Source organism: Vanellus vanellus, assembly GCF_965231255.1.
Source record: "Vanellus vanellus genome assembly, chromosome: 14".
Classification (NCBI taxonomy): domain Eukaryota; kingdom Metazoa; phylum Chordata; class Aves; order Charadriiformes; family Charadriidae; genus Vanellus; species Vanellus vanellus.
In genome coordinates, this window is record NC_138919.1 from 579,844 (window position 1) to 594,375 (window position 14,532).

At 39.5% G+C, this 14,532-nt stretch overlaps 2 protein-coding genes across 2 annotated transcripts in view; one reads left to right on the forward strand and one right to left on the reverse strand.

The window, feature by feature from the left end:
* Positions 1–14,532, forward strand: part of IFT140 (intraflagellar transport 140) — a gene marked incomplete at its 5' end in the record, with an annotated part of 83,734 nt that overhangs the window by 21,619 nt on the left and 47,583 nt on the right. The window contains 6 exons of the mRNA XM_082490593.1: positions 148–275; positions 1,939–2,056; positions 2,525–2,652; positions 5,296–5,443; positions 8,011–8,142; positions 10,450–10,646. Coding sequence (XP_082346719.1) covers positions 148–275; positions 1,939–2,056; positions 2,525–2,652; positions 5,296–5,443; positions 8,011–8,142; positions 10,450–10,646 — 851 coding nt within the window. The remainder of the gene's footprint in view (positions 1–147; positions 276–1,938; positions 2,057–2,524; positions 2,653–5,295; positions 5,444–8,010; positions 8,143–10,449; positions 10,647–14,532) is intronic.
* The window catches only part of TMEM204 (transmembrane protein 204), a 29,829-nt gene continuing 26,168 nt past the window's right edge, over positions 10,872–14,532 (reverse strand). Inside the window, exon 3 of the mRNA XM_082490594.1 lies at positions 10,872–13,096. Within this exon, the coding sequence (XP_082346720.1) occupies positions 12,852–13,096 (245 nt within the window). The 3' untranslated portion in view covers positions 10,872–12,851. The remainder of the gene's footprint in view (positions 13,097–14,532) is intronic.

The window sequence follows — 14,532 nt, forward strand, 5'->3', positions numbered from 1 at the left end:
CTGTGTGTGTGTGTAGTTTCTCTCGTTTTGCTGTTAGTGATTTGTCTAACACAGAAGTTCAGCAGTTAGTTACTTAACTTGGTGACAAAATAAGTCCCTTCTAGTTAGACTGAACACACAAACCTGGTGTTACACGTTTCTTTTCAGGGCACAGTTAAACAGCTGCTGGTGTTCTCTGAAGCAGAGGGGAATCCATGCCTCTTGGATGTCTGTGGAAATTTCCTGGCTGTGGGAACTGATTTGGCTCACTTTAAAATCTTTGATCTCTCTCGCAGGTATTAATAAGCCTTTTAAAAGCATCTGTTAATAATTGAGCATATATTTTGTGGGGAGGGGAAAATCTTTAATTGGTTTTGAACTGATGGAAAGTGATAGTCACTTTGAATCTTGAGACAATACATGCAGCCTGCGTGAACTGATGGCCTATATCTAAAGCAAGGGAAGAGCCACAGAATTATTAGACAAATCATGGGATAAGTAACAAAAATAATTTTCTTAAGAGGATATTGTGAGGTACATCTATGTGTATTTGAAAGTGGGTGGAGAATTTCTGTAGAATCAAGGCAAGGATGTCACACGTTTCTGCTGGTAATTTGACCAAGACCTTAATCTCAGAAGAGTTGAAATAAAGAAAAAAAAAAATAGATGCTAGGTCTTATATGTCCTTGTAAATCAACTAACTTGATTCAGTGAATCCATGGAGGAAGTGAACCTAGAATTGTGGACACTCTGTTCTTCCTCTTGTGTAGGTTAAGAGAGAATTTTACTTGACTTTATTCAAACTTTACTGTGTATTCCCATGCTGACATAGGGTGGCCTGAAAAAGATAGGTGCCTGACATGACTTTCAGTTTGAAAATTTATCTGCTAATGACACATGTAATTTTGAAAACCCAAGAAACCTCGAAAGAAACATATTCTGTTCTTCCTTACATACTGGCACTGGAGGAATGCTAAAGTCTAGTTCGTTGCCCACCTGGAAACTCATTATCTATGTTGAGATGGGATAAATTCTGCATGGGGCACAATTTGAAGGTAGTTGGATTTGGGCACGTTGTAACTATCAGAAGTATTGGATTATGATATTTGATAGTGGAGAAAAGTAGCTTAACCCCTGCATGCTATGTTAAATTGTTGTGGCTAGTAATGAAAATACCCCTTCTCAAATGATGACAGTATAGCGCTCTTTAATTTCCAAGCAGGCATAGTTGGCTTAGAATAAATGAAGTCTAAACATGTAACCCAAGAATGTTATTTTTACAGAATCAATTTTTTTTTTAAATGGGATTGTATTATGGTCTAAATTACTGTCACTTCTTTCTGTCGCATTCTTTTGATTCATGAGATTTGTCCTCTTTGTTGCTGAATGATTGCTGGGTTTGTATCTATACCAGCAGTAAGATTCTTTTGAGATAAAAAAAGCAGGGGTGGGTGTGTTAAGTATGTGAATGACACAATCTTTTGGAACTTATGTATGAAGGGAAAGGGACTAGTAAGATGATCTAAATACCACCCCCCGCAATGACATTTCTTTACTTCTGCTTCACAGTGTGTTTTCCATACACAGAACTTTTATGTGATGGGCTATATTCAACATTTGTGGTACTGTTCAACTTACTTATGTAGGAAAAACCGACCTCTAAATTAAAAATTCTGGGAGGGTGTTCTTGCTGTGTAGTCCTGTTCTGGGGATCCTGTCGGAGCATTGAAGTTTATTCTTGTTGATTCATTGAGGAAAGAGTGTCTCATTAACTTCTTCCTGAAATAAAGGCAGGTCGCAGCAATTCTCTGGAGAGGAAGCTGGAGTCTGGGGCAGTGGTGTCATAAGGTAGCAATAGTTTGTTTATAAAAGTCTTACCCATAATTTGAAAAATGTTTTGGCTGGTGTGTATTGCCAGTTACTTGCCACTGTATGATTTAAATTTATTCCTTTTCACAGAGAGGCAAAAGTGCACTGCAATAGCAAGAGTTTCTCTGAGCTGTTTCCTGGCCTTGGAGGCATTGCGTCTGTCAAGTGCAATGCTAATGGCAATAAAGTCAGCATCCTCGTTAGCAAGGTGAGGCAAAGCTCTTCGCTCACTGCCCCAGACCTGACCATCAGTTTAAAGGCTGGTGCTGTTCAACAAGATTACTGAAGACACGTGATTCGCTTCTCAGCAATAAACCTACATGTTCTGTGCAGTGTATTGGCTCTTGAAACGCCATGTCCAAGCACGTAGCTAAACACCACAATTAAGGTGTGTTAAGGTTTTGTACATTTTGTGAGAAGAACAACCTGGAAAAGAAAGTAATATTGTAGTTACAAAAGCTACTTTGTAGCGTTTCAAAGAAATCAAAGGCTAACTTGCTAGAATAGAAAAACAGCAAGAAATTTTCTGGTATTTCTTCCAAAAGAATGTTCTTGTGTGATTGCCAGTAAACAAAGCTGAGAGTGTGAATCAGATGAGATAAACATACCATCTGAACTTTACCTTTTCTTCTTTTTGACTGTGTGCTTCAGTAACTTTTGTTTTCCCTTCTTGTAGGCAGATGGCAACATTGATTCCAAGATCTGTTTCTATGATGTTGAAATGGACAAAGTTACACTCTTTGATTTCAAGGCTGAACAGGGAAATGGTAGAGAGAAGCTCTCTTCTGGACAAGGCCTTGACAAGTAAGAAGTTTCTATTTTGAGAGGTATTACTTGTGGATTTAAGATGGGAATCTGCCCTATGAAGACAAGCAACACTTTGATACTATCATTCCTCTGTCTTTGTGTAGGAGCTTGTATGAATTTAATTATTTTATTTCTAAAGAATGAATTAAAACCAGTGCATTGTATGTCAATCAGCCTGCATCCCTGCTCCTTCCAACATGTGACCTAGGGAGTGTCAAATGAAGGTACCGGAGACCAAGCTCAAAATAAGCAGGAGGATATGGTTCTTCAGACAACATGCAGCTAAGGAACTTCTTGCCAGTTGTAGATGCTGAAGAAGGAGAGATGTAGATAAGATGTAGAACTTATAGATGATGAAGGAAGGGTTCATGGAGGTATTGGACAAATTCACAGGAGAGAAATGCAGTGAGAGTTATTAGATATGTGGAAGCCACATCTGGCTCAAGAGGTCTCCAAGGTGAGGATGATTGGGTGTTGGGAGGGTATGTGTAGAGGTATTATATGACTGGAATCAGGATTCTGATCTTAAAATAGAGAAAAATCTTGGAAAATCTTGGAAAGCTGCTCTTCCATGAAGAGTTTAAAGGGTAGGAACTGAAAAGAGGACATTCTGAAGGAATCCTAGGGAAAAAGGTTAATATTAAAGTCCAACACAGATGGGTTTGTATGGATAAAAACTCATGAAATGTCTATTTAGAACTGACAGCTTTGTTTTCATACAAGCTGTTCTGTGGCGAATACATTAGAAATCCCAGTAGCAAGGCAGCAAAATGCAGTGAACTAGGAATTCTCATGGAAGCACGATGGAATGTTAGGGTACAAATTCCCATCTGGTTTTAGAATAATTTTCCTGACTGTATTTTTCTTAAGAAAAAACAGCATTAGAATAGAAGATGGTTTGCTCTTTTAGTAACTATCTGTTATAGATATTACAAGCAAAAAAGCATTTACTCTCCATATCACTGAAAAACAGAAGAAACTACGCAGTTCATCAAAAACTAAGGACAGTGCAAATCTGGGGCCTTATGTCTTGGGCAGTTATGCAAACAGTGTAATAATGAGTACTGAGAAAGTTGTTTTCAAGTGTAGTATCTGGTGTAGCCCAACAGAGGCCACCACAAACTAGTAATACTGTTTCACTGATATTTAAATGCTAGATGGTGTCAGCATGAATAATCCATTTATCTGTGCTTCATTTTAGAGTATCTTGAAATTGGAATGAGTAAACTCACCAAAAAATAATAATAATCTACACTTCATCCCATTTTCTCTGTCTTCTCCTGAGGCAGAATCTAAACACTCCCAATATTATTTTTATTTTTTTTTTTTTCACAAATACTGTTTTTCAGTTTACGAGTCATTTATTTGGAATTCAGTGGCATGGATAGGACATTGTGTATTTCTGCATCCCTTTGAATCTCTCCTGTAATTTGCTTTCCAGCCCTACTCCAATCCTCCCCACAAAGTCCACCCTTCAGTGGTGACGGCAAATGAGAAAAATATTTTAATGATGTCTGTGGTTTCTCTTTTTTTAAAAATTTGACACCTATTTATATTCTGTATTTTTTCAGAAGAATCCAAAGCCATTGCTAAAATAGTCTGATTCTGTATGTCTAGAGTCTTAACATGGCCGGCACTGAAGTAGTATTTAAATGCCCGAAGGAGGCAGTAAGATGTTTCTTATTTAAACAGCTGCTGGAGGGTGGCTTTCCTAAGGCTGTGGGGTTTGTCCTTGTGCTGAGTGTGCTATTCCACAGCGCCGCGGAATTCTCCATACACAGTGCGAAGTTCAAGCACAGTACTGCAGAAAGGGAATGAATTGGGGCGTATCGAGAGACTGATGTCCCCCAGCTGCAGGTCAGGTTCAGCTGCAACTCTGGAGTTTGCCTCAGCACGGAGAACTTCAGCAGTTCCAAGCATCGATCCCACTGCATGCCCAGGTCTCTGCTGAGCTCTCAGTAGAAAGAGATCTGTTGCCTGAGAGTATAAACTGATTTCTTGTTATTCCCCCCCCCCCCCTCCAGTTTAAGCCCAATTGTCTAGTTGTGTTCTCCGTTATGACCACTGCTTAGCTGGATTTGAACGTGAGGCATGTGTACTAGAAACTCTCTCTTTGCTGCTTATCTAATTGCACATCAGTGTACTCAAGCTGTCTTTAACCTGGCTGGGCGCTGCTAGCAGTGCTGGCAGTAAGCACCTTGGGGCGAGTTGTAAAACCCACACGAAGACAGAGCTGAGGTAGTCCCCATGTTACAGCACCTACCCCGGTAGCAGTCGCTAAGGTAGGTCGTTTGAAGGATGTTCAAGTATTTCTGTAGGATGTGTAATCTCAGTGGAGGCAGATTTAGGGTGCCTATTTGTATTTGTGGCAGCACCAGCTTTTTTTCTACTGAAATACTTTATGTCCTGTCGTCATGGTTGATGTATACAGAACAAAGTAAAAGCGGCGTTGCCATGTATAAAGTGTTAGGAGGTAGGAAGATGCATATGGTTAACGTTACAATGCAGAGGTACTGGTGTACATAACTGATCATCATCTGAAAATTATCCCTTGGTTAGTCCTTTATTTACATTCATGCACTGAATGGGCTGGAATTATTTTGTCTCCCTTTCTACATTTTTTTTCTTGTCTTTTGCTAGGTCTGTTGTGGAGTATCCAGAGCTGCACAGTCACATCCCTGCCTGCCATTTCTGGGACCAGAGTGAACCAAGACTTTTTGTATGTGAAGCAATTCTTGAAACAGGCCTACAGTCTCCAGACCAGAAGAAAAACCAGACAGAGAGCACAGTATGATCTTTTTGTTTGTTTGTTTTACCTTGCTTTACATGGAGTTTTCCCTATCCATGTAACAAATCATTGTTTGTTAAGTATGTGGGAGTAGGTAGTATACATTATCTTGTACAAAAATGAGTAGTGAAACTACATGGTTGGTGTCTGTGGCTTCAGGCAATTACTGTACATTAGCTTTCTGGTTTACCCCTAGCTTGCATACAGTGACAAAGAGGTGATTTCTTTATCTATGCTAGAATTTTGAGGATGATTGTAATGCAAGCTTGTATCTGGACTACAGTTTTTCTGGTGACATTAATGGGTGAATTGATAATCTACAGGTTTCATACTTATGCTCATTTTAAAAAAAAAAATATGCAGAGTTTATACCTTGAGTCCACTTTTAGCGGCAAGAATTAACGTGATAGAATGACAACGACCCTACCATTAAGGTGAACAGTGAAGTATGCTCTTCCCACTCACTTCTTACCATCTGCTTTGCTGGACAGTCATGTTTTCACGGTACTTCCCAAATTGTCTTTTACGGTCTTTTTTACATTAGAGAAAAGATTTCATTTTTATTGATCAGAAATGATCTAATCAAGGATTTCTTTCGTCAGACCAACAGTTCTTCCCCCCCTTCCCCTGCTAATGTGCTTGTAGCAGTCCTTACCATTTTGTCTGTTCAGAACAGCCTGTCCTTCTTAAATATTCCATTGATTTGAAATCACGGAATCATGGATCACGGAATCGCGGAGTTTCAGAGTTGGAAGGGACCTCTAGAGATCATCTAGTCCAACTCCCCTGCTAAAGCAGGATTGCCCAGAGCACATTACTCAGGACTGCATCCAGGCGGGTCTTGAAAATCTCCAGAGAAGGGGACTCCACAACCTCCCTGGGCAGCCTGTGCCCGTGCTCTGTCACCCTCACCGTAAAGAAGTTTTCCCATGTATTTGAACGGAACTTCCTATGTTCTAACTTGTGCCCATTGCCCCTTGTCCTGTCACTGGGAACCACTGAAAAGAGCCTGGCTTCATCCTCCTTCAACCCACCCTTTAGATACTTGTACGCCATAATAAGGTCTCCCCTCAGCCTTCTCTTCTCCAGGCTAAAGAGTCCCAGCTCTCTCAGCCTTTCCTCATATGCTCCAATTGCTTAATCACCTTAGTTGCCCTTCGCTGGACTCGCTCCAGCAGTTCCCTCTTGAACTGGGGAGCCCAAAACTGGACACAGTATTCCAGTTGTGGCCTCACCAGTGCAGAGTAGAGGGGGAGAATGACCTTCGACCTACTGGCCACACTCTTCCCTATGCAGCCCAGGATTCCATTGGCCTTTTTGGCAACAAGGGCACATTGCTGGGCCATGGATAATTTACTGTCTACCACAACTCCCAGATCCTTCTCCTCAGAGCTACTTCCCAGCAGGTCCGCCCCTAACCTATACTGGTGGCCAGCATTCTTCCTCCCCAGGTGCAGGACCTTGCACTTGCTTTTGTTGAACCTCATTAGGTTCTTCTCTGCCCAGCTCTCCAGCCTGTTCAGGTCATGCTGGATGGCAGCACGGCCCTCTGGGGTGTCAGCCACCCCACCCAGTTTGTTATCATTAGCGAACTTGCTGAGGATACACTCTGTCCCCTCATCCAGGTCATTAATGAATATAGTGAACAAAATTGGACCGAGTATTGACCCCCGGGGGACACCACTGGTTACAGGAAATGTCCAAGTTGATTTAAAGTTTTCTGATTCATGCATGATTTTAGCTAAACCTCTTCCGAGTAGAGATAGAACGCTCTTTTTTGTTAAAATGACTTTAGAAAAATCATGGGAAGATCAAGGTAGAAAGGAGGAATGGAATAGGGTCTGAAAAGACCTTGGTAGGGTCTTCTAGCAAACAGAAGAACATTTCAACCTAATATTCCTAATGTAAACAAGTAAAATTGTTTGGCTTCTACATAAAGTTGAAAAATAAAAAGGTACAAAGGGAGTGCAACATACTTTTTGGCCCTTATTTAACAGAACTTTTAACTGTGTGCATATCCTTTACGAAATTAGAAGTCTGATTAACTTTAGTTGGAAGTAAATGCTTAATTTTGACTCGAGTCAGATCAATATTTAAGCTGTTACAGGAACTATTTTTAAATGGCTGGTATATCCTTGGGAACTCAAAGCAGTCAGTGAGCTGCTGAAATTATAACAGAAGTAATACAGTATATAAAATGAAAAATTGTTGAAAACAGTTGGGAGTATTTCTTTGATCTGAGTCAGATCTGTCAGAGAGACTGTCAGAGTAGCGGTCTGTGGCCAGGGACTTCCCTCTTTATGGTTGGTGAAGCTGGTTCCTGAAAGGCAGAGATGTTGGTCCCTTTGCAGTAGGAACGTGGTTTGTAATGTAGATTGAGTTGTTGGCTACTTACTGTAGTGGGGAAGCGTGCAGCTCTGCCCTCTCCACCAGCTGTGTGTGTGTGAATGTATACGTCATATTATTTTTAAGAGAAGGTTCTGCCAAGTTAATATGGAAAATAAAAGCAAAATGAAAGAAGGATATAGCAGCATAAAAACAAAACAATGCTTTGCTTCCTTTTCCAGATGGATGTTTGGATTATATCATTCTTCAGCACTGAAGAGTGCGGCCTTTTGCTTCAGGAGAGCTTTCCATTACCTTCATCGTACCAGGTTCTTCTGGGCATAGAGGTGCCACATTATTACTTTGCAAAAAAGGTGAGGAAACTTTTCACAATTCCTTCCCTTCCCATAAGTTCAGACATTTCACTGTGGAGGAATCAAATTTAACCAAATTGAGTCTAGGGTAAGTAGAGCAACTCCAATGGCAGTTGTTGCATCACATGTAGAAACGGCATAAAGATAATTCTAACGTGGGTGTACTTGGCAGTATTGTGGGAATTGTGCTGAACTGGCTTTTCATGGGTATTGCAAACTGGATGCGATGTACAAGCATAGGAGGCGGTAATTACCAGGGAACGCAACTAAAAAAGGAGTGTGAAAAAAGTTCTCTTTCTACTTTATGTAATCACTGTATCTATTGCAAGTAAGGGGAGGGAGTGTGGGTGTCAACTTTATGTAGCCTGTAAGAAGGAACATTTCCTACTAGCTCAGCAGAAGCAGTCCATTTCCTTGCTAGAATGGAGCTTAGTCCCCACAGAATGCCAAAGAGAGCAAGAACACTTGTCTTGCACTATCACCAAGTGCTTACGTGCTACAAATACCAGAAATGCATGCTTTAACTTCTTACACTTGAACATGAATCCAAAATTGTTTGCATTTTAGGTAAATAATACCATGCGTAATTCCAGGCATACTGAAAGAAATGAACAGATTGGTTTTCTGGTTAAGCTCTGACCTGAGTTTCTTAGTGCCTGTTAAGATGGTGATTTGCACTGCTCCCTTCTTGTAGGGGGAGCTTAACAGAGTCTGTTTATTCTACCAAGGCATTTATTTTTGTAAAATCTGCAGGAACTTAATATTAATGAGACTTCTAATCCTCTAAATCTTCTGAGTAAGACAGGGCAATGTGATACGTAAATGTAACTTCATATGGTTTCGGAGCAGTGTTAAACAGGGAGAATGTATCTACATGTTTTTTTACTTAACTTTATTTAGATTCAGAGCAGTACTTTGCAATTTAGCCCCCTTGCACAGAACTGACTGTTGTCACTCTTCCTGTGCAGATCTAGCTTTTAGAGTTGCACTCTGTTTTACTTTCCTTTTTCCCTTAATTGGAAAGGTCGAAGGTGATCTGCTGCATTTTCTAATCTTTTTTTTTTTAAGACTTTCATGTCTCATGCTATTTTACTTTGATGTTACGTCTCTTTTTTTTTTTTTTTTCCTTTTTTTGTTAACTCTGTATGGATTATTGCTGCCATTAGTTGTTTTTTCGGAGGGGATGTGTCTATAAACCTGTAAGTATCTGCATTGTTTTGCTCCTCCTCCTTCATTCTCTGCTTTTCTCTTCTGTTTCCATTTTCTTTCCCCAGTAGGTTACTGTGTCTTAATGACTAAATTAGTTGTTATAAATAATTAATTTTGGAAACATGATTTAGTATATTAATAGAGCCTGCTTTAAATATAGCAAGTTGAGTTGATGCAACAAATCTGTTTTGACCAAGTTTCATTCCAGGGTTTCTGCTTATTCATTATAATGTCTTTTCTGTCCTGATTCCAGAAATTCCACAAATTGTAGTCAAACACATTTGCACTTTTGATTTCTGTCTTTTACTGTATCTAATACTTTCATTGTATAATAATATCATACTTTTTTTATTGGCTTCTGTAAACCTTAATATTTAATTATCTCATCTGACTGTACAGTTGGAGGATATGTGAAATTTGACGTCTTTCGTGACTCAGATGATCTTCCATTGTGTTTGGCTTGTGAAAGTTTCCTTGTTACATTCCAGGCAGGTCATTTGATATTGATGATTGACTTTATCTTTATTCTTTTTCTGAATAATGGTTAAATTGCTTGGAGCTGCCTTTCAATGACTGGTGAAAGTATCACTGAAGCTCCACAGGCTCCAAAACTGCCAGTTGTAAGGGGAAGGGTTTGAATCTGAGGTTTAGTATACATATGCTTCACATGCAGGCAGGAATAAAAGAATTGGGTCTATATAGTTAACTTTCAGAACAGGAGACTCATTTTAGAGAAGAGACTAACCTTAGAGAAATCTCTAATTTACATGAAATCTACAGAAATCTGGGGTAGTTGCTATTATAATTATAATAATATATAAAAAATAATAATCATTATGACTGTAACAATAGGAGGCTACCTCTCCAAACTATCACTGATGTACTGTGATGGTTATGATATGCTAAGCTCTTCTATCACACTCCATTTTTTGGGGCATTTTCCAGGAAGTTCTGAAACATTGCAACTACTGTCACTATTGATCATGGTCCTGTAGAAATAGAAAACTTGGACCGTAGTGGAAATAATGTAATTAATTTCACATACAAAGGAGTAAGCTTAGCCTACTTGATATCTAAATGATAACATTCTCATTTTAGCCAGGAGAAGCTGAGACAGGACAAGCAGAGTCTGGCTCAATGAAGGTCTCTCAGATGGTTGCGAGAAGACCCATGCGAGATTTCATTGGATTGGGAGATTGTGATAAGACTACCCAGGATGCCATGCTGAACTTCAGCTTCTATCTGACTGCTGGGGACATGGATGAGGCCTTCAAATCCATCAAGCTTATAAAAAGGTATCATAAGTATTCGTATGTATTTCTTTATGGGTGCAGTTTATTTCTGTTAAAAGTTTGTATGGAATTTTGATCCTCTTAAGTTCTCCTTACATTTTTCCTATCTGATTTCATTCTCCCTTTCATTTTTAACAAGGTGAAATATCTTTATCTTACAGACCTTTGAATGTATTCTCTGCTTATTCTTTGTCTACAAGACATTGCAGGCTCTGTGGATTCTTTTTTACTAAACAGAAAAAAATTATTGATAACAAGCAATCTTATTCTGTGTCTGAATGGCAAAAATCTCACGTTAATCACTAGAAGAAAGTGAACATTCACAACTTTATTTATACATCTAAATAATCACAGTAATACCGAGCATTACAAATTTACCGACCACATAGCTGTTTTTTAAATTTAAATGTACATTATTATAATACGGATATTGCAATATTAGAAGAAATAATATAATGTCTTTTAAATATTCCAATATTTTATTTTTAAAAAACCCTGCGATTAATCATAGCATATTATTTCTAGAAAATATTTTCCAGAAAGTAATGCATGGAAATGAATACAAATCTTAGTTGGTTTTTACAAACCTACTGCTAGAAGAAACTCTTTGTCAGCTCTATGGTATTCTACCCTGATAGTCTAGAACAATGCAGTTGTTCTAGAGCATCAGTCTCTGCAGGGTGTTGCTCTCTTTGAACGTCGTGCAGAGCAGCAGTTGGGGTTGAGTTTCTTATTACATCAGAACTGAGTGCAGAACAGAACTCAAGAGCCAGCTTGATGATCACATTTTAACAAAGCGGGGAAAAGTGTGGTGGAAATAATGATGAAGACGAAAAGTAGTGTACTCAGCTGGGAGCGACACAACAGTCCTAAAGAATTTGTAATGTTTGCAGCTCACGGTCCTTCAAACCTGTCAGTAACTGTGTTTAGGGTAGCATCCTTAGGGTTTTTAAACATCTGTCATTGCCTCTAGTTTCTGTATCCTAAGTATTTCTGCATAATAGTTTTTTGACCTGTTGGTTTTTCTTCCTGAAAGTTTCATGCACATGACTCGTGTGAGCCCGTGTGCTTCTCAGGGTCAGGCTTATAAACTTTATGCCTAATTCCAAAGGTACTAGTTATTTTCATTTCATTACCATATTAAGTTACCAGGCAGGCCTTTTTTAAATCTCATGCTTCAGTCCTGTATGTACGTGTCTGAGCATTGCTGGGCCGAGCTGGGTGTCCTGACGTAGCACTCTAACCTGAAAATGTCACAGCAAATGTTAAAGCAAGCTGGGAAGAAAAGAAATTCATTTGGGCTGAAATAATCTGTTCTTAATCGTTTTCAATAATGTAAGTTAATAGTGTCTGTGATTATTAGGGAGTCCATGGAACCTTCTTCTGTAGATATCTGCCCTCACTGTAACACTGAAGCCGATTTTTCAGCAACATGTAGGATCTGTTCTACCCTGTGTACCCTTTTTGTTTTTAATGGCAGATCTGTTTACATATAGGATAAACCCAAACCTTTGTCTCAGGATACAAAAGTGGTGTCTCAAAAAATGCAACCTAATTCTTCTGCGTTCCCTTACTTGACAATTAGAATGGTTACAGTCGCTTTTGCTTTTTACTGTCTGGGCTGTGCTGTGGCTGGGGAGCAGGCGTTGCCACTGATAAGTTCCTTTAAGGGGGGTGGATACAAGGACTAACGATTCATTAATCTTAAACAGTTGTTAAAGTCATCACTTATTCCATAGTGAGTTTGCTGCTTTCTCAGATTGCCTGTTAAGTCCAAAGCTATTGTCACCGGTCTCCTGTAGCTTTTTACATTATTATTAGGGAGCAGGATAACTTCATGCAGAGAGAGGAAACGTGTTTGGCTGCCTCTTTTCTATATTCTTATTGCATACACTCGGTGTCTGCCACAGCTGATCCTGCTGGCATGTAGCTGTGATGCTCTGTCAGGATTCTGACAATCCAACATTCTGTGCTGTACAGCAGAGGGAGAGGGCAATATAATATAATATAATATATATAAAATTATGTGTTTTATACATATGTATATAGATGGAGCCCATCCAAATAATAATTGAGGGCCTCTGCCCACAAGAGTGAGCTTTGTGATGTCTTTCAACCCTTAGTTTTAAATTATAGCATATATTTATAGAAAAAAAAACCTCCAGTGCAGATCTCCTTGGAGATCTTTCCCCCTTCAAGTCCACTCTTTCAGCACGGTGATTCAACGTAGTCGTTTTCCAGGCCACGGCGAAACCGAGCGGTCAGGGTACGGCTAATGACAATGACCCGGGGCGCCATGCAGTCCTCACGCCTATGGAGGATGTTCCATATGAGAATGGCAGCTGCCAGTGTGGCCAAAAGACAGGCTCCAATGTTCAGATAGCAAGACCAGGAGAGGTTGGTGTATGGTCCGATGCGGTAGAACGTCACCAATCCGATAACCAGAACAAAACCTGCAAGGAGAACGTGAGAATTATTTTTAAGGAGTTATTCTCTTGAATTTCTGTAGTGGCAAGATGCCATTCATGAGTCCGTAACGCCTTTCCATCCCTATTATGATGTGCTGTATGTGTTCTTGAAGGTGTATTTGGGCATGATCATATATGCAAAGACACTGGGTGCCTGAAATGGAGTCTCAATGTTAAGTTGAAATCTGTTCCCTCTGATTTAAATTTCTTACTCCCGCTTAGCTGTATTCCATGTTGTGTTTTTTTCCCCATCCTTTTGTCTCACTTACACAGATGTCCTCTTTCTTATTCCCGTTGCCAATGCAGAAAACTGGTATATTAATGATAATAATGAAAATCTTTTATTCAGAATATGGTACACTTATGAAATTTTAAAATGTTTATTTAAGGCAGGCCGCTACTGTAAACTGCAAAGATGATGAATATCTATCTTACAGAAATAATTAAAAAAAAGTACAGAAGCTTAAAAAAAAGGGAAGTTGATATAAATGGGACTTTGGTTCTACTTTTTCTATGCTGGAAAAATGTGTTATGAGGGAGGAGTAATATCATACCTCCAAAGGTAACAAAGGCAAGGTTTCCATTCCCTTCCTAACCTTAAGCACAGTAGTAAGTTCCCTAAAAGGTGGGTCATATTAGAGTAATAACACCGCACTTGCATAGCGTTTCCATCCAGAGGTCAGCATGTGATTTGCAAAAAACCTGAAAAGAATATTTTCCACATTCTTTTTTGTAGACCCCATTGATAAACAGTAATGTTATTTCAGAGATGAGGCGGGGTGATTTTTCTAGTCCTGCAGGAGGTCCTTATTAGAACACGGGGCAGAATCTGTATCCCTTGACTCCCACTTTCTTTTGTTACTAAGACTGGCCTTTCCCTGAAAAATGCATCGATAAGCACACAATTACTTTTCTGCCCCCTATTTATTGTATTAGTCTCTCTTCCTGTCCCTACTCTCAACTAAGACTACTTTTCAGCTTTTTAAGGGAAGTAATTTATACGTGTGATTAGATTGAAACAAACACCCAAAGAGGTAAATATGCCTCACTAACCAAAAAAAAGTTTTCTCTCTCTTCTCCCCGACACTTCCTTCACACCATAGCACAAGAAATATCATTGAGAAAAGGATCCCTTCATGAAGGATGACTAGAATAAAGAAAGACCCATAAGCAGCAAGAGGATGTCTAGATACCATCTTCCAAATCTCATGGGCAAGTACGAGTCAAGAGTAAGTCCTGGTGGCTGGGTGCTGTTTTCTCAGTTAGCCGTGCTGACTGCAAACACTGTTCCCACAGATACACAGCAGCGCTCTGGAGTGGTGCGACACCTGGCTCTGGTCCTTGATTTTCCATGAAAGAGCATATCCTGAGTGTGCTTTCTATCAAGTTGCTTTCTAAAAAGAGTACTAGTAATGCAGTGA